Source organism: Eubalaena glacialis, chromosome X (genome assembly GCF_028564815.1).
Source record: "Eubalaena glacialis isolate mEubGla1 chromosome X, mEubGla1.1.hap2.+ XY, whole genome shotgun sequence".
Lineage (NCBI taxonomy): Eukaryota > Metazoa > Chordata > Mammalia > Artiodactyla > Balaenidae > Eubalaena > Eubalaena glacialis.
The window spans coordinates 93,636,293-93,664,274 of NC_083736.1; the positions used below are offsets into that span (position 1 = coordinate 93,636,293).

At 39.6% G+C, this 27,982-nt stretch overlaps 1 protein-coding gene across 1 annotated transcript; it reads right to left on the bottom strand.

Annotated features, from left to right (window-relative positions):
• Positions 1-1,470: 1,470 nt before the first annotated feature.
• Positions 1,471-27,433, bottom strand: NOX1 (NADPH oxidase 1). The gene is given in 16 exon segments (XM_061178575.1): positions 1,471-1,597; positions 6,076-6,200; positions 6,396-6,542; positions 6,967-7,129; positions 7,345-7,578; positions 8,303-8,397; positions 19,301-19,368; positions 19,371-19,432; positions 19,519-19,700; positions 19,804-19,949; positions 20,288-20,375; positions 20,618-20,674; positions 20,676-20,729; positions 23,897-23,928; positions 23,931-23,991; positions 27,389-27,433. Coding segments are annotated over 16 exon segments (1,686 nt in total).
• Positions 27,434-27,982: the final 549 nt, after the last annotated feature.

The following is a 27,982-nucleotide window of genomic DNA, read 5'->3' on the forward strand; positions in this document are numbered from 1 at the left end:
AGGAACCATATCATCAAGGTTCCATTGTGCATGTTCCTAAAGCCTTATTAAATTTAAATTAGCTGAAATCTGGGAAATTGGTAACAGCAGGGGTATCCCAATCTATTCCCATGGAAACATCCATTAGTATTTTTTCCTGATGTCCAGTTAATAAATGAAACACAATTAGCTACCATGAGTTCATGACCTACCTTTATTTTGTTCAAACTAGTGACTGAAAAAATTGGTTTTACTAATCTTTCAAGTCATGTAGGTTTCTGGATAATTAGAAACAGTCATTTATTCATTTTTGCTCACTTAATGGTAGAGAAATAGGTGCTATAATGTTGATTCAGTAAAAACATTCTTGTAAATCCAGTGATTTGAATTGTCTTTGGGCACAACAAAATGTGGATTATTTTTCCTCTTGTAAGGGCCCCGATCTTCTTTCCTTCTACTGTTTCACTGTGACTACTGACATCCCAGAGCCAGGTGGATGGAAGAAATAAAAAGCATTTCGATAGGAGAAAGAAAAGGCATTTTGCTGATGTCATTAGGTGAATGATTCCTTAATGAATAGGTACGTACGAGCCAAAAAATGTGTTGTCAAAATTTTAAATTATCTTTTTTGAAGACTAGACATTAATAAACCCCCTTGATAAAAATGGCAATAAAGAGTCCTTGTTGACTAAATAATCATCCTAAGATGGAGTTCAAGTTTTCACAATTATTTCCAACAGAACAATGCAAGCTAATGACAACATAACTGACTTTCAATTATAATACAATTTCAATTACGATTAGCATACTTTCAAGATTTTCTTTCCCAAATGCAGAGCCTAGGTAAAGTAACAGAAGATTTATTCATTAAGCAAAGAAGAAAATCCTTCATTTTTTGACAAGCAAAAATAAGTAAAGCATAAATTGCTGTTCACACTGGATAAGACCATGTTTAGCAGTAAGAATGTACATAGTGTTATATAAGGATTGGGTTCTTGGTAATTCTATGTTCGTTGTTTTACTATTTATGCTTATTATTATGTTTTGTCGTTAATTCTTTAATAAATTTTTATTTAAAAAAATCACCCTACTTAGAAATCTTCTTTGCGGGTGGGAGGGAGAGGAGAATGTGACCCAGAGTCCAGGAGACAGTAACACTTGTAATCAACAAAATCACCTGGGGTTAAATTGTGTAACTGTCAACCACGTCTCCTATCAAGCCTTGCTTCAATCATGGCATTCCAGAAGGATTTACAGTTGTTTTCCCGAGAAAGGATCCATGGGCTTTGCAGTTATTGTGACTTCTGAAGTTCTTAGGTCCATGAAGCTCAGTGATGACGAAGTTGAGTCCAATCAAAAAAGAATACTAGGGAGTCAAGGCTTGAAAGAAACATGTTATTGTCCTTAAGTGGTTGCCCAAACCTGACCAGACCAAGTAAATTGTTGAAGATACAGAGGCTAAATGCAGATTACCATCCTTATTCTTATAATTCAGAAATTTTCATTGTTGAAGTAGAATTGAACCTTCCTAGGATCCAGGCTGGAGTACTGATGACAGCATTTGCGCAGGCTCTTTGCCAAAGTCTGAGGACCACATAGGAAGACTCCCACCGCCGACCTGCAAGAATAGAATGGTAGCCAGAGTTAGAATGCAGCAAAGGCTGCTGACAATGTTTGTGGGAATGGTTTCTGCCTCTGCTAGGCCTCTACTACTCCCAACAACCTTACATAAAAATTCAGTTATTGACTTTTTCATGTTCTTCATGTTCGTCTTCTCACCTTTTCCCCTTGCAAGCCCCAAATATGCTCCCAACCCTTAACCCTCTCAGCACTCAGCCTTGCCTATTCTATTGAGCACAAACACTCAGGAGATGGAGTGCAGTGCACTGACGAAGTACTAGACTCTGGAGCCAGGCTGTCTAGGTTCCAATCCCTGTTCTGACATTTGTCCCAGCTGTGTGACTTTAGGCAAGTTTCTTAACCTCTCTGTGTTTCAATATCCCCCCCTGTAAAATGGGATAAAAATAGTATCCACCTCACAGGGTTGTTTGAAGGTTTAAACAAAAATAACATATGTAAAGCAATTAGAAAAATGCCTGGCACATAGCAAGTGCATATGTTAGCTGCCATTAAATCCATCCAGTGTTTTCTCACATTGAAGAGGTGGTGGTTCTTATTGCCAAGGATAATCTTTCTAACTAGGCTCTGGGTCTCACCCTGTCCTTCCTTCCCTCATACCTTCCTCTCCCTTCTTTTTTACTTGAGACATAATTCACATGACTTAACATTCACCCTTTTAGAGTGTGCAGGTTGTGCTTTTTAGTATAACCGCAAAGTTGTGCAACCATCACCACGATCTAATCTGAGAACATTTCCATCTTCCCAAAAAGAAAGCCCATACACATTAGCAGTCACTCCCCATTTCCTCCCAACCGCCCCCACTCCCTGCCCTAGACAATCAAGTATACTTTGTCTCTAGATTTGCCTATTCTGAACATTTCATATAAATGGAATCATACAATATGTGGCCTTTTGTGTCTGGTTTCTTGCACTTAGCATACTGTTTTCAAGGTTCCTCCATGTTGTAGCATGTAATATACTTCATTCCTTTTTACAGCTGAATAATATTCCTTTGTGTGAATATACCACGTTTTGTTTATCCATTCATCTGTTGATGGACACTTGGGTTGTTACCACTTTTTGGCTATTTTACATACATTCACATACAAGTTTTTGTGTGGACATATGTTATCATTTCTCTTGGGTATGTACTTAGGAGTGAAATTGCTGGGTCATGTGGTGACTCTATGTTTAACATTTTGAGGAAATGCCAGAGTTTTCGTAAAGTGCTGCACTGTTTCACATTCCCATAAGCAACGTGGGAGGAACTTGCCTACAATTTCCCCATTTCCTCGCCAACTCTTGTTATTGCCCTTTTATTATGGCCATCCTAGCCCTCGCTCCCCTTTTGTATGTTTATTTTATTCCTACCTACTGGTTCCTGATCTGTCCATAAATATGCTTAGATCATCCTTAAACTAAATAAGCATTTCCTGGACCCTGCCACTCCTCCAACCCTGTTGACAATGCTCCTCTAATATTTCCTCCCTTGGCTTCTGTGATACTGCTTCTACACATTCTCCTACTTCTTCCCTGGCTCATCTTTCTCCCTTCCCACATAATGTATGCATTCCCTAATACAACTTCAACTATGATCAACCCGACACAATAGTTAACATAATCTCTTTTGTTTACATGCTGTTTTACAGTTTACAGAACATTTTTTATATATTGTCTTGCTTATTATTCACGACAATCCTGCAAGTGAGTAGAGCAGGCGCTTACTAATATAAACCCCCATTTTACATATGAGGAATCTGAAGATCAGAGGGCTTTGTAGCTCAAGGTCCCAGAACTAGAAAGTGTCAGAACTAGCAGTAGGACCCAGGATCGTCTGAATCCGAGTCACTAAGTGTTCTCTCCACTGCCTTCCTGAAGCCTTTCCTGATCACCCCATATGGGCATAGACTTTTCCTCCGTGTCCATGTACCTGCTTCATGGAGTGCATCATTCTGCTTGAGTTGATTATATGCATCTCTTGTTAAAATGTGTGCTCCTTGAAGGCAAGAACCATATCCTATTTTTCTTTCAACCTCCAAATCTTTTAGAAGTGTGTGCTGTACCCTATAGAAGGTAACCAATAATGTTTGTGGAATTGAACTGATCTTCACCTGCCAACTTGTTCCAGGGATTTATCTAATACGATCAGCTTAATCTTCCCATTGGAATGGCTGATTTTATGGCTGATTTTCATGCTCTAGCATGTCTCAGAACCCCTCAGAAAACTGAGGTCAGGTCATCAGTTAACTAGCTAATACACTCCAAACCCTTGTTACTTTAAGTAGAGGTCATTAAGGCCCAAAACAATGCATTTTTAAAAATTTAATTGTAGTTGACTTTTACAATATTGTGTTAGTTTCAGGTGTACAGCTTCAGATTCTTTTCCATTATAGGTTATTACTTCCCTGTGGTATATGGTAAATCCTTGTTATCTGTTTTATATATAGTGGTGTGTATCTGTTAATTCAATACTCCCAATTTATCCCTCCCCCTCCCCTTTCCCCTTTGGTAACCATAAGTTTGTTTTCTATGTCTGTGACTCCGTTTCTGTTTTGTAAATAAGTTCATTTGTACCATTTTTTTAGATTCCACATATAAGTGATATTATATAATATTTGTATGTGTCTGACTTACTTCACTTAGTACGATAATCTCTAGGTCAATCCATGTTGCTGCAAATGGCATTATCTGAGTAGTATTCCTTTTTTTTTTTTGAAAGAAATTTATTATTTTTTAATTATTTTATTATTTATTTTTTGGCTGTGTCAGGTCTTGGTTGCGGCATGCGGGCTCTTCGTTGCTGCTTGCGGGATCCTCCACTGTGGCGCGTGGGGGCTCCTCATTGCGGTGCTCGGGCTTCTCTCTAGTTGTGGCCCGCGTGCTCAGTAGTTGCAGCACGCGGGCTTAGTTGCCCCGCGGCATGTGGGATCCCAGTTCCCCAACCAGGGATTGAACCCGCGTCCCCTGCATTGGAAGGTGGATTCCTAACCACTGGATCACCAGGGAGGTCCCTGAGTAGTATTCCATTGTGTGTGTGTGTGTGTGTGTGTGTGTGTGTATCACATCCTCTTTATCTATTCATCTGTCAATGGACATTTAGGTTGCTTCCATGTAAATAATGCTGCTATGAACATTGGGGTGCATGTATTTTTTCGAATTAGAGTTTTCTCTGGATATATGCCCAGGAGTGGGATTGCTGGATCATATGGTAACTCTATTTTTAGTTTTTTAAAGAAACCTCCATACTGTTTTCCATAGTGGCTGCACCAATTGACATTCCCACCAACACTGTAGGAGGGTTCCCTTTTCTCCACACCCTCTCCAGCATGTACTACTTGTAGACTTTTTGATGATGGCCATTCTGACTGGTGTGAGGTGAAACTTCATTGTAGTTTTGATATGCATTTCTCTAACAATTAGCGATGCTGAGCATCTTTTCATGTGCCTGGTGGCCATCTGTATGTCTTCTCTGGAGAAATGTCTGTTTAGGTCTTCTGCCCATTTTTTGATAGGGTTGTTTTGGGGGTTTTTTTTGATATTGAGTGGTATGAGCTGTCTGTATATTTTGAAAAGTAAGCCCTCGTCAGCTGCATTGCTTGCAAATATTTTCTCCCAGTCTGTAGGTTGTCTTTTCATTTTGTTTATGGTTTCCTTTACTGTGCAAAAGCTTTTAAGTTTGATTAGGTCCCATTTGTTTATTTTTGCTTTTATTTCTTTTGCCTTGGGAGACTGATCTAAGAAAATATTACTACAGTTTATGTCTGAGAATGTTTTGCCTAGGTTCTCTTCTAGTTTTATGGTGTCATGTCTTATATTTAAGTCTTTAAGCCATTTTGAGTTTATTTTTGTGTATAGTGTGAGGGAGTGTTCTAACTTTATTGATTTACATGAGGCTGTCCAGCTTTCCCAACACCACTTGCTGAAAAGACTGTCTTATCTCCATTGTATATTCTTGCCTGCTTTGTTGAAGATTAATTGGCCGTAAGTGTGTGGGTTTATTTCTGGGCTCTCTATTCTGTTCCATTGATCTATATATCTGCTTTTGTGCCAGTACCAAGCTGTTTTGATTACCGCAGCTTTGTAGTATTATCTAAAGTCTGGGAGGGTTATGCCTCCAGCTTTGTTCTTTTTCCTCAGAATTGCTTTGGCCCAAAACAGTGCATTTGAATTGTTCCCGTTCTCTATTTTGTTTGGTAATACAACCAGAACTGAGTTTCTTTGCCTCACTGTTTGAATGAATGTGGGGACAACAAATGTCTTCTCATCAATTACAAGATCAAGACCCTTATTTCGCTGAAACGCCACAGGAAATTTCCTCACTTTTAAGCAAGAATCTAAGATTGGTGCAAATAGTTTTGGCCCCAGAGATCTTTCCCAAGAGTGTTCAACATGCTGTAATACTTTTCCTAAACCTAAATTTACAAAATCGATCAATTCTGCAAAATCAATTCTGTAACTAGAGGAGAATACACTTACTTGGGGTGGGTGGTAGCTATTGTAGAAAACTCATTGTCCCACATAGGTCTCCCAAAAGAGGTTTTCTGTTTCAGACCTGTCAGGATATCAGTGGCCTTGTCAAAGCTTAATGCCGCATGACCAGCCTGGAGTCAGAGAAATAGGAAGTTAGAAAAAGCAGGTCCTGATAGCTGCCTCTTCCTTCAGCCACTTTTAAACTTGGGTGTGAAGGTGAGAACAGGTAGGAAATCATAAGAAATGATTATTTCTAATCAGCATGCATTATGTTTCGTCTGACATTCATCTTGCATCTTGGGAATTAGTCTGTTGTTTGAACTCACAAAGTTGCAGTCCCATCCGGTGAGGAAGAGACGGTAGTTTAGGAAACCCACTTTGCCTAATTCCTCCATCTCCTGTTCCAGGGAAACCAATAGGTCATTGAACCAAGCAAACGCACCTGTCTCCCTGTAGATCCAGTAGAAATAGATCTGGAATCAGCAAAATAGAATATAGCCTTATTAAGTGCCCTTTACAATGTGCACTATGGTGACATGATTATGTACGTATACACTATATTTGTTGATCCATTCTAAGAGTTACCTGAAAAAATCACCTCTACAGTACAGCAGACCTCAGGTGGCATTAATGTCCAGAGTCCTAACAACTCCCCTTATGGAAAGAGAACTCCAATGTCAGCTTTAGTTCAAGGTGATTTTAAACTCCAGTTGAAAATGAAGACCCAGTTCTTATGGTAAGTCTGTAGAAGTGCATGCCTTGGCAGGGAGAAGTGATCACTCACTCTCATAACTCCAGGGAGGAGTTACTCTCTTACCAGTTGTAAAGAGCTTAGCCCATGAAAGCAATGGACCTATCAGGCCCAGACCAGATGAAAAGTGGTATTCGGGAGCATACCGTTTGTGTTTTGAGGTTGTGATCTGCATTCTGGAATTTGTACCAGATGGATTTCAAGATGGAAGCAAAGGGGGTGACCCCAATTCCTGCTCTGACCAACACAGCCACTTCATACTGGAAGACATCCTCACTGACAGTGCCAAAGGGACCATCCACCTTGATCCTGGCAGAAGGCAAAAAACAAAGGGCAAGTGAAGTCTCACCTCCACCCACAACCTCAAAAATCCTCCCAGAGGCAGAGCTGTTCCACAGCTGATTGCTACCTGTTTATTTTAATCATACTCCATTGTACCAGACTTAAGTTTCAATGCGGAATTGCTTTCTCTTCTCTGCTTGTCTGCGTTCTGGTCTGGGTCTCTGCTGCTCTTAAGGACCTACCTGGGAACTGGTGAATTCTGTTGTTCAAAAGCCCTTATGAGATTTTCTGTCCAGTCCCCCACTGTTCAGATATGAATGGAAAAGAAGTCTTCCTCTGGAGCAGAGGTCAGGGTAAAGGGATGCCACTCCAGGTAAGAGATTGAGGGGCAATTAACAAAAATATACTGTCCCACTTCCATGCTGAAGCCATGCTTGTGCATCTGCAATTCCAAAACTTTGGATGGGTGCATGACTCATCCTATGAATAAAGCACAGAGGCCAAAGGAGGCAAATTCAAATGGCGACAGGGGCAGGCAGATAAAGTAAATAAGTAAAGCCGGAGAGCTGGTGATGGCCGTAAATTGCGAACACAAGTCTTTTCTAAAGGGGGCAGCAGTTACCAAGTCCAGACAATGGTCGCACTACGGAGCCAAGACTCAGCATTATCAGGTTGCCTGATTCTTCAAGAGAAGCCAGAAATGCCACTTTTAAAAATTGAAGCATGGTTGATTTACAATATTGTGTTAGTTTCAGGTGTACAGCATAGTGATTCAGTTATTATTTTCAGATTATATTCCATTATAGGTTATTGCAAGATATTGAATATAATTCCCTGTGCTGTAACTGGGTAGGCTGGAAAAGCAACAAGAAATGCCATTTTTTAAATGTGAAAGCCTCCATCCAGATTTCTAAATGTTAGCAACCAATTTGACTTTCTAAACAATCAGGGTGTGTGCCAAACAAAATATGTCTGTGGGCTAGATATGGCGCAGACTGCCTGTTTGCAGCTTCTGACATAGACCCATGCTGATGATTTCTGCCAAACCTCTCTTTCCAGCTCTTTCCAGCTCTGGAGGAACTCAAATATATTGCCCTCAAATTCTTTTTTATTCCCGTCAAGGTGACAACGTGGCAATTTATTTCTATAATCAGGAAGAACACAACTCTTAGCAGAGCAAGAAGAAAGTGCATATTCTTTACCTTGGTAATCACAACCTTCTGCTGGGAGCGATAACATCGGAGGATCCTTTCAAAGATGTAAATAATGACTGGTGTAAGGATCCACTTCCAAGACTGCACACAGAGACAATAAAAAGTGAGGTTAGGGCTTCCCTGGTGGCGCAGTGGTTGAGAGTCTGCCTGCCAATGCAGGGGACACGGGTTCGAGCCCTGGTCTGGGAAGATCCCACATGCCGCGGAGCAACTAGGCCCGTGAGCCACAACTACTGAGCCTGCGCGTCTGGAGCCTGTGCTCCGCAATGGGAGAGGCCGCGATAGTGAGAGGCCCGCGCACCGCGATGAAGAGTGGCCCCCGCTTGCCGCAACTAGAGAAAGCCCTCGCACAGAAACGAAGACCCAACACAGCCATAAATAAATAAATAAATAAATAAAACCCAAAAGTTTAAAAAAAAAACAAAAACAAACCCCCCTAATTTAAAAAAAAAAAAAGTGAGGTTACACATTAATCTCTTCTCTAGGATTTGTTTGTGTAGCAGTTCATTCCTTCATTCAATAAATATTTACTGAGTTCTCTGATGTGTATCATTATTAAGCCGCTAATTTCACCAAAGCTTGAAGATGGAAATGGAAAGGAGTAATCCACAGTGGTTTTGTTTGCTAATCTGTTACTCATAAAGCAGATCATTTCCTGAAATTTTACAGGTCTCACCAGGAAGCAAGAGAAAAGCACAGAAATAAAATACATGGTAATTATATATATTCTTAAATTATATTTAAAGTTTAATTTTAAGAATCTAAGACTATCTTCCAGGACAACTTGTCCAATCTGAAAAACCAACAGAGAAGGTAGATGTGAAATAGCAGCAGATGATTAAAAACAAAACAAACAAAAAAGGGAAAGTGTGTGGCTGACACTATTGGTAACAGTAATATATAAAACTTGGTATTTATCCATCACCTCTTTTTTCAGGTGCTCAAAACATCTAACATAGTAAAACACTTTTTATCTTGTCTACTTTTTTTTTTAAAGCAGTCTCTCTATCCCTGAGATCTTCTCAAAGGCAGCAGTTTGCTTCCATATGCACAGGAGCTACTAAAAATGTATTTCCTAGCAGTGCTAAGGCATGTTCTTTTTTGCCCAACTGCTCAGTCACAATACATTGGAACTGTGTGGAATTAGGTTTCTTATGCTGTTTCAGGCAAGATACTTTCTTGGGTATCTCTAGGGAGGAAAGGGGCAGAGACAGGGCCAGTAAACCGGAGAGTGGGTATAATACAATTGGATGCTACTTCTTATTTGGAAAAAATCCCCAGCTGAATTCAGAAGACATGAAAGAAATATATTTAAGAAGTGGCTAGGACTTCCCTGCTGGTCCAGTGGTTTGGACTCCGTGCTTCCAGTGCAGGGGGCACGGGTTTGATCCCTGGTCGGGGAAGTTCCGCATACTGTGGGGTGTGGCCAAAAATAAATTTTTTTAAAAAAGTGGCTAATCACCAATGTGGGAAAAAAATGTTAGCTTTGAAAGTAATCAGAGAAAATGAATATTAAAACAAAATAGCATTTTAGCGTCTCAAATTGGAAAGCAGTTTCAAACAATAATGCCCACCATTAAGTGGGATGCAGGGAAATAGACACATTCACATGTGCACCTGGGGGAAGTACAAATAAGTAGCATCTTCCCAGAGAGCAATTCGGCAAAACATCTCAACAGCCTTGAAAGCATTCCTTCTCTTTGACACAGGAATTTTACTTCTAGGAAATGGAGCATAAAAGAATAATTAAGGTGTGCACAAAGTATATGAGTATAGTCATGACCCCTTATTTACTAAGAAAAAAATGACAAAAATGGCATATCGGAATCCTCTGTGGCACAGTGGCTAAGAATCCACCTGCCAATGCAGGGGACACGGGTTCGAGCCCTGGTCTGGGACGATCCCACATGCCGTGGAGCAACTAAGCCCGTGCGCCACAACTACTGAGCCTGCGCTCTAGAGCCCGCGAGCCACAACTACTGACCCCGTGTGCCACAATTACTGAAGCCCACGCGCCTAGAGCCCATGCTCTGCAGCAAGAGAAGCCACAGCAGTGAGAAGCCTGCGCACCACAACGAAAAGTAGCTGCTGCTCGCCGCCACTAGAGAAAGCCCGCGTGCAGCAACAAAGACCCAACGCAGCCATAAATAAATAAATAAATTTATTTTTTAAAAAAAGTGGCATATCATACAGATTTTTTTTGGCTAATACCAAACTGTCTTTTCTTAATTTTTATTTATTTTTTTGTATTGAGATATAACTGACATATATTAGTTTCATGTGCACAACATAATGATTCAATATTTGTATATATTGCAAAATGATCACCACAATAATTCTAGTTAACCTTTCTCACCATGCATGGTTACAAAAAAATTTTTTTCTTGTGATGAGAAATTTTAAGATCTACTTTCTTGGCACCTTTCAAATATGCAGTAGAATATTATTAATTATAGTCACCACGCTGTACATTAAATCCTCAGGACATTTTATAACTGGAAGTTTGTACCTTTTCACTACCTTCACCCATTTCGCCTACACCCCAACCCCTGCTTCTGGTAACCACCAATCTGTTCTCTGTATCTATGAGCTTTTTTTTTTTAGAGTCCATATATAAGTGAGATCATACAGTATTTGTCTTTTTCTGTCTGACTTATTTCACTTAGCATAATACCCTCAAGGTCATTAAAAATGATCATGTAGAAAAAAATGACAAAAATGGTATAACATATGGCATTTTTAAAACAAATTCTTCAGGGACTTCCCTGGTGGTTCAGTGGTTAGGACTCCACACTCCCAATGCAGGGGGCATGGATTCAATCCCTGGTCGGGATTGAAGATCCCTCATGCTGTGTGGTGCAGCAAAAAAAAAAAAAAAAGTTTCAGTAGAACGCTTGACAATATAGGAAAGGATCCATGATATAGACTAAAGGAAAAAAGTTATTACTTCTAGGTGATAAAATTCTGTGAAATTTTAATTTTCTTCTAAATATTTTTCTGTGTTTTCCAAACTTTCTACAATAAGCATGTATTATTTTTATAATTTTTAAATGGGGAGAATGTGGAGAGAGTATTTTTGTGTATGTTTATGGAAGAAAAAAACCAATACATTCAAACAGATGGCAAAACCGGTATTCTCTCCCTTGTGGTATTACATGACTATTCAAAGCAACCCCTGAGTTCTAAGTATACCTCCAAATAGGCCAACTATACCTTTATCTCAGGTAATAGATGGGAAAGGGATAGAAGCTGATGTGCAAGGTAAGACAGGGGATTAATTGCCTTAGCTAGTAAGGGACTAGTCAAGCGTTATAGCTTCTTGTCTTTAAGGACCTCTTACTGGTCAAATAATATAAAAGGTGTCTGGTCATAGCCTACAAGTTCCACTGACTTTAGAAATGAAATGTGCTATTAACATATATCAGGTATGTCCTTTTAAAATTATTTTTATAATAGGTAATACACGTACATGTCACAAAATTCAAAAGTACAAAAGGGTATACAATAAAAAGTAAATCTCCCTTCCACTGCTCCCCTCAGCTCCCCAAGGCAGTCAATATTATTATTTTGTGAATCCTTTTGGAGAATATGCATTTAAATGATAATATTACATTAAGTACAAATGGTAGCAGAGCATACATACTGCCCTGACATTTTTTCATTTAACATCTTAGAGACTGGTCCATATTCACATCTAGAAAGCTACCTTTTTATTTTCAGTGGTTACAGAGTATGCCATTGTAGGAAAGTCCCGTAATTTAACTAGTCCCCTATTGATGGGCACTTATTTCCAATCTTTTGTTCTATCAAGCAATGCTACAATGAATAACCTAATACATGTAATTTAACACATTTGCAAGCATATTTTAGATGCTCACCAGCAATGCTTGAGAGCATTACCAACACAGCACATGAGCAAACTCTTTGATCTTTGCTAATCTGTTAGGTTTATTACTGTGATCACTCTGTTCATATCTTCTACATCTTTTTTTTAAATCAGGTTGTTAGACTTTTTCTTATTGAGCTCTATATTTGTATATTAGGAAATTAATTCATGGTCTGTGAACTGTAAATACTTTTCCTACTCAGTAATTTGTTACCTGTCTTTATGATGGATTTTTTTTGCCATAAAAAAAATATATATGTATGGATGGATGGAGAGAGAGAGGGAGAGAATAAATAAATTTGAATAAAAATATGTATTTTCTTTCCTTTTCTGGCTTCGAGCTTTCTAAAAATATTATTTAGAGTATTTATACTAACACTCCAGTATTAGAAAAAAATTCCCATGTGGTCTTAGGGTGCTTTTATGATTTCTTTCTTTTTTTTCAACATTTAAATCCTTGATCCATGCATCCTTGACCATATTTTACTGTAAAGTGTGGAATAAAGAGACAGCTTTTTTTCCCTAGATGTCTATCCTATTATTGTAAGAAAAGTATTGAATAATGTATTTTTTTTCCCAACTGATTTGCGATGTCAACTTTAGGGGATTTTCTTTCTTTCTTTCTTTCTTTTTTTAAAAATTAATTAATTTTTGGCTGTGTTGGGTCTTCATTGCTGTGCGTGGGCTTTCTCTAGTTGCAGCAAGCAGGGGCTACGCTTACTTGTGGTGCGCGGGCTTCCCATTGTGGTGGCTTCTCTTGTTGCAGAACACAGGCTCTAGGCACGTGGGCATCAGTAGTTGTGGCACGCGGGCTCAGTAGTTGTGGTGCATGGGCTTAGTTGCTCTGCGGCATGTGGGATCTTCCCGGACCAGGGCTTGAACCCGTGTCCCCTGCATTGGCAGGTGGATTCTTAACCACTGCACCACCAAGGAAGTCACAGGGGGTTTTCAAAAAACATTTTTCTCTTTCTACATGAGGACAGAGCTATTGCTCTTAATTCTGCATATGATTTAAAGACTTTAATCATCCTCAGAGCACTTTAAGACACCACAAATCAACCTTTCCCTTCCATTCCTTCCTCAATCTAACATATTTTATGAACAAGCAAAGGTAAAGCGTAATATCCATGGCAATTACCTTGAGGCACACCTTAAGTTCCCTGGAATCCAGTTTATTGATCATCCACTATCTAACAATAATTTCCAGGCATGTTCTTACAATACCAAAGAAAGCCAACTTCAAGAATGGTTTAAAAAATAAATTGAGGGGGCTTCCCGTGTGGCCTCTGCCAATGACATATGGCAAAATAGGGCACTAAGCTCCCCGAGCCTCAGGTTCCCCATCCAGGAGTTGAGGAGAGGACCTTCCTTCAGAGGGTTCTTGTTGGTATTTTATAAAATCACAAGGCAACGGGCTGTGGCCAAGATGGTGGAGTAGGAAAACCCTGAGCTTGCCTCCTCCCACACACACACAAACATTACAAATATTTACAGAGCAACTATCTATGAGAATGACCTGAAGACCAGCAGAAAAGATTTTCCACAACTAAAAATATAAAGAAATAACCAAAACGGGATGGCTAGGAGGGGTGGAGTTGTGTTATAGTCAAGACCCATACCCCCAGGTGGGTGACCCACAAACGGGAGGATGATTACAATTGCAGAGGTTGTCCTCAAGGACGGAGGGGTCTGAGGCCCACACTGGGCTCACCAGACTGGGGTTTTGCACGAGCCCCTGAAATTTTGGCTTTGAAGGCCACTGGGGCTTACTTTGGGAGGCCCAGAGGGCTGTGAGAAATAGAGTCTCCACTCTTAAAGGGTGTATACAAAATCTCACATGCTCTAGGACCCAGGGCAGAAACAGCTGTTTGAAAGGAGCCTGGGTCAGACCACCTGCTGATCTTGGAGAGCCTCCTGGAGAGGCAGGAGGTCATTGGAGCCCAACCTCTGGGATATAGATACTGGTGGCAACCATTTGGGGGAGCTCGTTCTACCACTAGAACACTGGTGTTGGCAAGTGCCATTTTGGAGTCCTCCCTCTAGCCTATTAGTGCTGGGAGCTTACCCACCCACCAGTGGGCCGGCATTGGAGCTCCCCCAGCTGCAAAGACAGTCACACTGGGACATGGTCCCACCCAACAGCAATCTGGCACCAGCCCTAGGACCCCCAGACTATGAAGGCAGCCACACAGGGAACCAGCCACCCAGCAGGTTGGCAGCCACTACAAGAGGCAGGGCCTGGCGGCCAATGTGGCCAGAGGCCAGTCATGCTTACCAGTATGCCCACAATAGTCAGCCTCATCACAACAGAAGAGCCCATGCAGCTCACATAGGTGGCACCCATACAGCATATAGCTCTGGTGATCAGAGGGGAGTGTGCTACTGGGCCCCATAGGATGTCTCCTACATAAGGCCACTTCTCCAAGATTGGGAAATGTAACTGACCTATCTAATACACAGAAATAAACAGACAATTAGGCAAATTGGGGAGGCAGAGGAATATCTTCCAGACAAATGAACAAGACAAAACCCCAGAAGATCTAGGCAAAGTGGAGATAAGTAATCTACCTGATAAAGAGTTCAAGGTAATGATCACAAAGATGCTCAACACACTCAGGAAAATAAAAAATGAACACTGAGAAGTTTTAACAAAGAGTTAGAAAATATAAAGTAGAACCAAATAGAGCTGAAATAAAATAACTGAAATAAAAAATACACCAGAAGGAATCAACAGTAGATTAGATGATACAGAGGAACAGATCAGCACACTGGAAGACAGAGTAATGGAAATCACTGAAGCTAAACAGAAAAAAGAATTTTAAAAAATGAGGAGAAAAAAATGATATAGGTCTATATTGACCTGAAAAGATGCTCAAGATATATGGTTTTCTTGAAAATCAGGAATCAAACAAGTACTACAGAATTGTTCCATTATTAAAAACAACAAAAAACTAGATACATATGTCTGAATATGTATGTATATTAAAAAGCCTATAAGAATAAAAAAAGGAGGAGAGCTTAAGAGACTTCTGGGACCACGTCAAGCATGCTAACATTTGCAATATAGGGGTCTCAGAGAAGTAGAGAGAGAGGAAGGGGCAGAGAACTTATCTGAAGAAATAATAGCTGAAAACTTCCCTAACCTGGGGAAGGAAGCAGACATCCAGGTCCAGGAGGCACAGAGAGTCCCAAACAAGATGAACTCAAAGACGTCCACACCAAGACACATTATAATTAACATGGCAAAATTAAAGATAAAGAGAGAATCTTAAAAGCAGCAAGAGAAAAGGAACTAGTTATGTACAAGGGAACTTCCATAAGACTAGCAGCTAACTTTTCAGCAAAAACTTTGCAGGCCAGAAGGAAGTGGCACTATATATTCAAAGTGATGAAAAGAAAAAACCTACAACCAAGAATACTCTACCTGACAAGGCTATCATTCAGATTTGAAGAAGAGATAAAGAGTTTTACAGTCATGCAAAAGCTAAAAGAGCTTAGCACCAGTAAAGATCAGAGTGGAAACAAATGAAATAGAGACTGAAGAAAAATCAATGAAACTGAGAGCTGGTTCTTTGAACAGATAAACAAAACTGATAAACCTTTAACCACACTCATCAAGAAAAAAAGAGTGGGCCTAAGTAAATGAAATCAGAAATGAAAGAAGAAAATTTACAACTGACACCATAGAAATATAAAAGATCATAAGAGATTACTATAAAAAAAATTATTATATGCTAATAAAATGGACAATCTAGAAGAAATGGATAAATTCCTAGAAACATACAATCTCCCAGGACTGAATCAGGAAGAAATAGAAAATATGAACAGACTGATTACCAGTAATGAAATTGAATCAGTAGTAAAAAAAAAACCCTCCAAACAAACAAAAGTCTAGGACCAGATGGCTTCATAGGTGAATTCTACTAAACACCTGAAGAAGAGTTAGCACCTATCCTTCTCAAATTATGCCAAAAAATCACAGAAGAAGGAACAATTCTGAATGCATTCTGTAAGGCCAGCATCACCCTAATACCAAAACCAGGCACCACAAAAAAAGAAAGTTACAGGCCAATATCACTGATAAACATAGATGCAAAAATCTTCAACAAAATACTAGCAAACAGAATCCAACAACACATTAAAAGGATCATACACCATGGTCAAGTGGGACTCATCCCAGGGATGCAAGAATGGTTCAATATCCGCAAATCAATCAATGTGATACACCACATTAACAAATTGAAGAATAAAAATTATATGATTATCTCAATAGATGCAAAAAAGCTTTTGATAAAATTCAATATCCATTTATGATAAAAACTCTTAACAAAATGTGTATAGAGGGAACATGCCTCAACAAAATAAATGCCATATATGACAAATCTACAGCCAGCATCATACTCACTGGTGAAAGCCTTAAAGTATTTTCTCTAAGATCGGGAACAAGATGAGGATGCCCACTCTCGCCACTTTCATTCAGCATAGTATTGGAATTGTTAGCCACAGCAGACAAGAGAAATAAATAAAAGGTATCCAAATTGGAAAGAAAGAAGTAAAGCTGTCACTGTTTGTAGATGACATAATAATATATATAGAAAACTCTAAAGACACTACCAAAAAACTATTAGAACTAATAAATTAATTGAGTAAAGTTTCAGGGTATGAAATTAATATACAGAAATCTGTTGTGTTTCCATACACTAAAAATGAACTATCAGAGACAGAAATGAAGAAACAATCCCATTTACAATGGCATCAAAAAGAATAAAACACCTAGGAATAAATCTAAACAAAGAGGTATAAAAACCTATACTCAGAAAACTATAAGACATTGATGAAAGAAATTCAAGAGGACACGATACACGGGAAGATATACCGTGCTCATGGATTGGAAGAATTATTATTGCTAAAAAGACCATACTACCCAAGGCAATTTACAAATTCAATGCAATCCCTACCAAAATACTAATGGCATTTTTTGCAGAACTAGAACAAATAATTCTAAAATATGTATGAAAACACAAAAGACCCTGGATAACCAAAATAGTCTTGAGAAAGAAGAACAAAGCTAGAGCTCCCAGGTTTCAAACTACACTATAAAGCTACAGTAATCAAAAAAGTATGATACTGGCATGAAAACAGACACATAGGTCAATGGAGCAGAATAGAGAGCCCAGAAATAAACCCACACTTAGATGGTCAATTAATCTATGACAGAGGAGGCAAGATCATACAATGGGGAAAAGATAGCCTCTCCAATAAATGGTGTTGGGAAAACTGGACAGCTACAGGGAAAAGAATCAAATTGGACTACTCTCTTACACTATAAATAAAAATAAACTCGAAATGAATTAAAGACTTCAATGTAAGACCTGAAACCGTAAAATTCCTAGAAGAAAACAGGCAGTATGTTCTTTGACATCAGTCTTAGCAATATTTTTTTGATATGTCTCCTCAGGCAAGGGAAACAAAAGCAAAAATAAACTAATAGGACTATATCAAATAAGAAGATTTTGCACAGTGAAGGGAACTATCAACAAAATGAAAAGACAGCCTACTGAATGGGAGAAGATATTTGCAAATGATATATCCAATAAAGGGTTAATATCCAAAATATACAAAGAACTCATATAACTCAACATCAAACAAACAACCCGATTAAAAAATGGGCAGAGGACCTGAATAGACATTTTTCAAAAAAAGACATATAGATGGCCAACAGACACATGAAACGATGCACAATATCACTAAATCATCAGAGAAATGCAAATCAAAACCAAAATGAGATATCACCTTACACTTTTCAGAATGGCTATTATAAAAAAGACAACAAATAAGTGTTGGTGAGAATGTGGAGAAAAGGGAATCCTTGTTCACTGTTGGAGGGAGTGTAAATTGGTGCAGCCATTATGTAAAACAGTATGGCAGTTCATCAAAAAATTAAAAATAGAACTATCATAGGAGCTAGCAATTCCACTTCTGGGTACAGCTGACCCTTGAACAACACGAGTTTGAACTGCACATGTCCATTTATATGCAGACTTTTTTCAATAAATACATACTATAGTACTACAAGATCTGTGGTTCATTGAGTCTGCTGATGCCAAAACGTGGATACAAAGGCCAGCTGTAAAGTTATACACAGATTTTTGTCTTCCCAGGATTGTCACTCCTAACCCCTGAGTTGTTCAAGGGTCAACTGTATTTTTCCAAAGTAAACAAAAACACTAATTTGAAAAGATACATGCATCCCTATGTCCATTGCATCATTATTTACAATAACCAAGATATGGAAGCAACCAAGTGTCCACTGATAGATGAATGGATAAAGAAAATGTGATATATATATATATATATATATATATATATATATAAAATGGAATATTATATATATGTACATACATAATAGAATATTACTCAGCCATAAAATAGAATGAAATCTTGCCATTTGCAACAACATGGACAGATCCTGAGGGTATTATGCAAAGTGCAATAAGTCAGAGAAAGACAAATAGCATACACGTGGAATCTAAAAAACAAAACAAATGAACAAACATAACAAAACAGAAAGAGACTCGTAGATACAGAGAAGAGACTGGTGGTGCCAGAGGGGAGATGGAGGGGGGCAATGAGTGAAATAGGTGAGAGAGATTAAAAGGTACAAACTTTCGGTTATACGTCAAAGGGATGTAATGTACAGCATGGGGAATATAGTCAGTAATATTTTAATTACTTTGTATGGTGACAGATGGTAACATATTATGGTGATCATTTTGTAATGTATAAAAATACCAAATCACTCTGTTGTACACTTGAAACTAATATAATATTGTAAGTCAATTATACTTCAATTTAAAAAAAAAGAAAAAAAGTTGAACTCAGAAACAGAAAGTATTAAGGGGCTGGAAGGTGGGGGAAATGGGGAGATGCTGGTCAAAGGGTACAAGCCTTCAGTCAGAAGATGAATAACGTATAGCATATGTCCTCCATAGGAGCCAGCACCAGGCTGAGCTAATAATGGTTATAATAAGAAGAGTAATAATAACAATAACAATAACAGCTCCTAACAGGAATCTACTATCCTTGTCCTGGTCTTACCTCAGCGGGGAGCCCTTCAAATTGGGGAGGCTTGCAGTGGGAGTCAGTATCGTTCCACTTCTCAAAAGCTCTGCACACTTGTGAGGATGATTCTCATCCATGTTCTTTTCTGTTTGATACCGGACAAGTCTACTGAGACAGACAAAAAGACAATATGTGGCAAAGAATTACGCAAGGTCAGGAACTGGGGCATGAAAATGGGAGTTTGAGGACCTTACCCAAGGCCATGAATCCCTAAGCCAATGAAGTACATGATAAAAATATGGTGTGTATACCAGAAGACCTCAGAATAACTCCTCCGGATAAATTCCATAGCTAAAGTCACCATGAGAACCAGAGCTATTGTGATGATCACTCCAGTGACACCAGCAGTGTAGGTGAATGTCACATACTCCATTGTCTATGAAAGGAGAAATTTCAGCCTGACACAATGTCCACCAGGGACACCATGCCTTTCCTGCTCATGACCAGATTCCAGGTGCTTTGCCCTTGAGTCAACTCACCGTGTTTGAGGACTGGATGGAATTTAGCCAAGAATCTTTCTCCTGATGAGATAGGTTGGAGAGAATGGAAGCAAGGGATCCATCTGTGGCCTGTTGGCTTCTGCTATATCGTTCAAAGTTAAACAGGTGTGTGGTGATGTGAATAGCTAAATGAAAAGATGGAAAGGAATGTGAGAGTTGTCTCAGAAACATCATGGCAGGCATGCCCCACTAGAAGAGGAGGATCCTATATACAGTGCCAAGCAGAATGGTGAGTCCACAGAAGGTGCCCAATAATGATTACAGAGAGAATCAAGATCTTTTTTATACTCACTCTGTCCCCAAAGGAATAGAATGTAAATTCCATGAAAGCAGGTTTAGAATAGTGCCTGGCAAATAGTGCCAGGTGTTCAATAAATATATTTTGAATGTTTATATGCGTGGATGAATGAAACTAGATTCTGAATGTCCGGGAGCCTGCAGTTTCATCGTTTGCCCCAGTTACCTGTGTGTAGGCAGATTATATATGCTACCAGCTTGTGGAAGGTGAGGTTGTGATCCAGTTGCTTTCCCAAGGTGCGCCTACAAAACGACAAATGTAAAATGATCAAGATCGGGTGTATCCAGGCAGCTTTATGAAATTCGCTAACCCATAACCAATATGTCTTACACAGAGTATGCGAATACACACCCACTCTTGCTCACCTCCTTGGTTACCAAAGGAGACCCCTGGCTTCCATTCCTAGGGGCTTGGTGTTGAGCTGTCCTACTGAGACGTGAAGAGTCTCTTGTCTTTAATGTGAAAGTTGACCTACAAGTGGCTGGGACTCAGTGAGCAGGTGCCTCTCAGGAAGGACAGCAAATTTCGACACACGGGAAGCAGGATCTTGCTGCATGCTGTTAAAATGCAAGCTGCGAGCAGAGGCTCGGGCCCAGGCCAATGCCGACTAGAACAGAGGAGAGAAGAAACCATTAGCTGCTTCATCTCCTCATCTTGCAGGTGAGCATGGGCCCAGTCCCCTTGCCTGAGACCTGGACAATCAGTCCAAAATCTCTGTTTACAAATGACAGAAAATTTGCTGAACTTAACATTGAATTGAGAAATCCTCATGACAGTGGTTTGGAAATGTTTGACTATATATTTATCAATATGAAAGAGAACAAGATTTAATGTTAACAAATCAATTCTACGAATGTAATACTTTACGAGGATTTTTGCTTAATACACTCAATTATGATTTTAGTTTGTCACTTGTAAAACAATCTTGAAGATCATATATATTTTATTTGCACTTTAAATAAAGCTTAGATATTTTGAGTTATAATTACAGACGGTAACTATTTTTCCTCTTTTCTATATTTTCTAATGTTGCAATTATAAGCATGTAATAATCATGTAATAAAAACAATAAAAAATTAACCATTTATATTTAAGATCTCTTTAATAATTGAATAAAACTGGCAAAATGAATGAACCCCTCAGAGCAAAAATTTTAAACTTAGGTAGAGATTTGAGAAGGGAGAACTTCTAAGAACAAAATTTCAAACTGATTTCCTTGGGTGGCCAGGCAGCATACATCAAGATCAATCTGATCCAACAGTAGAAGCTGCTAGAAAAGGAGACAAGGAATCAGTGCTTCAAAGAAGTATTGAGCCCAGAAATAGGCTTGATTAGGTATAGGCTAGACAGAATATGTTCAACTCTGTGGTAACTACTTCTGACTTCTCTCCTCAGCTGTACAACTGGTCTCTGAGTCAGCTCCTTGGGATTGCAGACAATGGAGTGTGACAGTTTCACAGCAGCAGTGAAAGTGGTGGCAGCAGCCAGGCAATTTTTGTTCACTTCAGCTGACTGGTCAGCCTTACATGTGTGCCTGTCAATGACTTGCTAAAAGAATATGAGATAGAGTTAACAATTTCTCGGCCTTTTCTTTATCTTTTCGGCACAAAAACTATTTTTCCATACAACCTAAACCCGGGACAACGTGACATTGGTTTAATAAGCCAGGTCAAGATCTGCCTACCATCCATAATGGCTTACAACGTCAGGCAGTGCAATGAACATGAGCTACCCTACTGTTTTCCATTTCTGACTCTTCCACATGACCTGTGTTTTCTCCCTCTGCTGAGTCACACTCCAACTGTTTTTGGTAGAGACGGCCTGTTCTATTTCTGAGTAAATTTTCTCTGCTCATCTCAAAGATCCTGCATTTCCACATTGGTTCCCACTGCTTGCTTATTTGAGTCACAGAAGTTCCTTAAAGCTAAAATTGACAAGTGAATTGAAGAACATAGGACTACAATTTCACAGTTCCATATTCTGTGGAGGCTATCTGTATGGGATGAATTCTTTTTTTTTTTTAATTAATTAATTAATTAATTAATTAATTTTTAAATTTTTGGCTGTGTTGGGTCTTCGTTTCTGTGCGAGGGCTTTCTCTAGTTGCGGCAAGCAGGGGCCACTCTTCATCGTGGTGCGTGGGCCTCTCACTATCGCGGCCTCTCTTGTTGCGGAGCACAGGCTCCAGACGCGCAGGCTCAGTAGTTGTGGCTCACGGGCCTAGTTGCTCTGCGGCATGTGGGATCTTCCCAGACCAGGGCTCAAACCCGTGTCCCCTGCATTGGCAGGCAGATTCTCAACCACTGCGCCACCAGGGAAGCCCTTTTTTTTTTTTTTAACACATCTTTATTGGAGTATAATTGCTTTACAGTATTGTGTTAGTTTCTGCTTTATAACAAAGTGAATCAGCTATACGTATACATATATCCCCATATCCCCTCCCCCTTGCTTCTCCCTCCCACCCTCCCTATCCCACCCCTCTAGGTGGTAACAAAGCACTGAGCTGATCTCCCTGTGCTATGTGGCTGCTTCCCACTAGCTATCTATTTTACATTTGGTAGTGTATATATGTCCATGCCACTCTCTCACTTCATTCCAGCTTACCCTTCCCCCTCCCCATGTCCTCAAGTCAATTCTCTACATCTGCGTCTTTATTCCTGTCCTGCCCCTAGGTTCTTCAGAACCTTTTTTTTTTCAGATTCCATATATATGTGTTAGCATACAGTATTTGTTTTTCTCTTTCTGACTTACTTCACTCTGTATGACAGACTCTAGGTCCATCCACCTCACTACAAATAACTCAATTTCATTTCCTTTTGTGGCTAATATTCCATTGTATATATGTGCCACATCTTCTTTATCCATTCATCTGTCAGTGGACACTTGGGTTGCTTACATGTCCTGGCTATTGTAAATAGAGCTGCAGTGAACATTGTGGTACATGAGTCTTTTTGAATTATGGTTTTCTCAGGGTATATGCCCAGTAGTGGGATTGCTGGGTCGTATGGTAGTTCTATTTTTAGTTTTTAAGGAACCGCCATACACCAACGTGCCATACCCACCCCCACCCTTCCTCTTCTGTCCTTGATCTGCTGCTTCCCCAGCCTTCTCCATCCTATTACTCTGACCTGACCCCACCTTTCTACAGGCTTTGAATCTGGCAACACCACCCACTTCACAAAACCCCCCACCCCAAGTATCCCTCTTGTTTGATAGGTATTTTTCTGTGAGATCAGTCCACAGCGGTGGTTTTCAACTTGTTCGTTTATTTGTTTTCAACCAAACTCTTTCTTAAAATCGTAAGCAGGAATCCATAAGACAGATAAAGGCTGCTTTGGTTGAAGTAGAGACACTGCCCAGTTAGCCTTCCCCTCACACCCTGTAGGGATACCTGAATTTCTGTGGAAACCAGTTTGAAAATTGCTCAATATTTCTTTACTGTGTATTTTCATTATTGGATCTGAGGAGTGTGCCCTGGATAGGGCTGTCAGATTTAATGAACAAAAATACAGATGCCCAGCTAAATTTGAACTTCAGATTTTAAAAAAATGAATAATTTTATAATATGCCCCTGTCTCATGCAATATGTGGAATAACTTATACCCCCCCAAAAAAATATTTGTTATTTTTCTGGAATTCAAATTTACCTGGCATCCTGTATTTTTTTTCTGGCAACCCTAACTCTAGGCGAAATGATGGCATTGGGTCTCAAAGAAGCCAGCGTCAGAGATAAGAAAAAACAGAGATTCCCCACATCACAACTGTGATACTCACCCCCAGGATTTGTCTTGTGTAGTAGTACTTGTTGCCTTCTCAAATGACAGGAAGTCATGCACAAACAGGAAAACATTCAGCGCCAACCAAGCAGCCTAGAGGAAGAAAAATTAAGGACGGGATAAAGTGAAATTTGGGTACGGGAAAGAGTAGATAAGGGGTAGAAAATAGTGTTACCATTTGGCTATTTTGTGTTTATCTGTTTTCATTTTGGGGGCGGTGGGTGTGCCGCGCAGCATGTGGGATCTTAGTTCCCCGACCAGGGATAGAACCCATGTCCCCAGCAGTGGAAGTGCAGGGTCCTAACCACTGGACCGCCAGGGAATTCCCATATCTGTTTTCATTTTAAATGAGTCAACTTACTCTCAGAGTCAGTTAGGACTTCAAGACATGCATTAGATGTTAATGACCAGGGTCAGCAAATCAAGGCTCATAGACGAAATCTATCTCACCACCTGTTTTGTACAGCCTACAAGCTAAGAATGGTTTTTATATTTTGTTGTTTTCACATTTTTAAATGGTTAGAAAAAATCAAAAGAAGAATATATTTCATGACATGTGAAAATTATATGAAATTCAAATTTCAGTATCTATAAATACAGTGGTATTGGAACTTAGCCACACCTACTTATTTCTGTATTGTTTATAACTGCTTTTGTGATTCAATGGAAGTGTTGAGTAGTTGTGACAGAGAACATATGGACTGCAAAGCCTAAAATATGTACTACCTAGCTCTTTACAGAAAACATTTGCCAACTTATGGATTGGAGCGTTCAAACTATTGCACCTAAAAGATGGCAATACGTGAATAAATGGATTTCTAAAGAAATAGAAAATAAATTTAACATCTGTGACAATACCCATCTGAAGGGACTAAACCATTCCAGATGGGCCTGCCTTTTTAACACACTTTCCTGACATACACTTTCCTGTTTTTAGATTGTGATTCTTTTTTCAAACTAACCTATCATTGCTTTGGACTCATTTGAGCTCTTAAGACTTCTTTTGTCTGTCCCAAGATCTGTCTCTACATTGGCAAAGGGGGAAATTTGGAACCTACCGCCCATTGCCTTGGAGAACAACCAGGTGGGCTTTAGCCCAAGCTTGAAGGTGCTAGTCTGTAATTGATCAGGACTCTAGGGCACTGGGATGCCTCTGATATATATCCATGGCCCCAGGATGGTCCAGAACCATCTCAGCCCCACAGGTAGAGGGCCTTTAGCCTAGAACATGGCCCATTCAGATTCCCTAGATCTGGACCACTCACACACCTCTGGCATCATAACATAGTGATTCGAAGTGTGATATTGGAGTCAAACTCCTTGGGCTCAAATTCTAGCTCCACCACTTTCTAGCTCTGTAACCTTAGATCTGTGATTTAACTTTTCTGAACCTCCATTTCTTCACCTATAAAATGAGGACAATAACTACATCTACCCCACAGCAATGTGCTGAGGCTTACATGAAATAATGTATGTGAAGTGATTAATACAATGCTTGGTGCGTAGTAGAAGCTCAATAAATTCTGCCTGTGTCATCACCAGACTGGCTTTACCAATCAATTTCTTCCTGTATTCTTTGCCCACACACCCTTTCCAGAGTTGTGTGTCTTCCAGAGATCATTTGACCTTAATGGAAAAAGAGAGGTGAAAGCCACAGATACTTCAAGAGTTCAGAAGACAAAGGAGAGAAGCTTATTTAGAGGGAGCAGAAATATTTCAGAATCTGAGAGGGACACAGAGGCAAAGACCTCTGTGTCAGCCCATCATCAACTGTAGGTAAGATAAATGATGAAATACAGTGACATCTGAGAGTAAGGAATTCCATTCCCCACCTTGACTATAATTTCCTCCACTATGAATGGAAAAGAAAGAGTAGAAGACCTGGCAGGAAGAGTAAAAATATTTTGGGGGTAATTTATTTTTCATTAAAAAAAATAGTTCAAAGGAGTGTATGTCAGAGATAACAAGAAGTCTGAGCCTGCCAGTGGGATTGGTGCAAGGTGGAAAATCAAAGCTAGTTACATCATCATCACCACCAGGGGTGATGAACTCTCCAAGCAAAACCTAAGAGAGGGATAAAAAATGCAGAAGGGGTGCTTCCCTGGTGGCGCAGTGGTTGAGAATCTGCCTGCCAATGCAGGGGACACAGGTTCGAGCCCTGGTCTGGGAAGATCCCACATGCCGCAGAGCAACTAGGCCCGTGAGCCACAACTACTGAGCCTGCGCGTCTGGAGCCTGTGCTCCGCAACAAGAGAGGCCGCGATAGTGAGAGGCCTGTGCACCGCGATGAAGAGTGGCCCCCGCTTGCCGCAACTATAGAAAGCCCTCGCACAGAAACGAAGACCCAACACAGCCATAAAATAAATAAATAAATAAAACACTAGTGCTTAGGAAATCTATAACAAAAAATGCAGAGGATTTTAGAGCTAGAAACACACTTATATCTAATCTAGTTTTCATTAATCCCCCCACACACACACATACACACACAGGTGACCTGAAGGCTAGAGAGGATAAATAATTTGATCAAGGTCACTCAATTAATAGCAGAACTGAAACTAGAGTTCAGTTAGAGAATGCATTAGAAGGGGATTGTGCATATGTGGTGTGGTAAAGGCATTCTGGCTTGAACCCTGGGGAGCTAGATTTGAGTGATGGCTCTGCAATCAATTCACTGTGTGACGTCTAGGTCTTATTTTCCCTTATAAAATCAAAGAGTTGGTTTGGTTTTGCACTACACAAAGCTGTAGCCACTAAGCACATGCGGCTACTAAGCACATGAAATATGCCTAGTTTTAATTGAGATGTGCTGTAAGTATAAAATACACATCGGATTTCAAAGACAGTAAAAATAAAAGAATATAAATTATCTCATTAATATTTTCATATTGATTACAGGTTGAAAGGATAACTTTTTGATATATTGCGTTAAACAAGATATATTACTGGACATTAATTTCACCTATTTCTTACCTTTTTCAATTGTCTAGGTATTAGACAATTTTAAAATTACATATGTGACATTACATTATATTTCTAGTGGACAGCACTGGACCATAATCTCTAAGATCACTTCTTTCTCAAACATTCAATTTTATTATTTCTTGATGTGAGCAATATAAGAAGAATGGAGAGAAATGAATGCTCCATGGCACTAGTTAGAAGTGACATGGAAGAGAAAAAGAGAAGACAAAAAATGAAAACAGATTGAAATTCCAAATACTTGTGGTTTATATTTTTGTCTCTTTACCAATCAATTTCTGGAGTTGGACTTTTTTTCCTTTTCTAAAATGCTGAAATATATCATACACAGAAAAGTATATAAAACATATATATGTAATCCTAGAGTTGGACCTTTCAGCTGATAACTGGCCTTGATGAGCTCAATATTGGCATGGAATCTTTCCCTTTCAAGTAACTTCACAAATATTAACAAACATAACGTCTCCTTACTCTAAGAGTAATTATTAGAAAGTGAAACATCACTTACCAGAAACAAAACTGAGAACCAATGGTTAACCACCCAGTTTCCCATTGTCAAGTGGTGGTTTGGAGCCTCTGTAGGCAGCAGGGAAGATTCAGCAACTTGGATTCTGGAGAGATTCTTCAGGGTTGGCACCTCTGTCCAGCTCAGGGACTGTGAATCTTTACGATGTGAAAGATGCACACCTACCCACAAAGCTTTCAGGAATGAATAAATGCACTCTGCCTTCCTCCTCTGGTCAGAACTATGTTATCAGCTTTGGTAGACCAGCCCTACCTATAAGTACCACAGGTGTTTTCCCTGGTGAGGTTTTATCCCTTCAGGAAATGACAATCTTCTTGAGTGAGAATGTTCTCTCCCATCAACTTATCAACATGATTTAATGTGAGGCATTGTCTTCCTTGATAAGACATTCGCTAAGGTTTCTCATAAGGAAGATCTTAGGCTGAGGCTATAAACAGATGATCTCAGGAAAAGCAGGGCAGAACGCACGCAGGTTAAGGAAGCTGCTTTAAGGTGGGCTTTCAGAAGAGCTGCTGCAGCTGCCTGCTGCAATTTGGACCTCAGCCTGGCTAGCTCAGAAACTTTGTTTACCAGTTC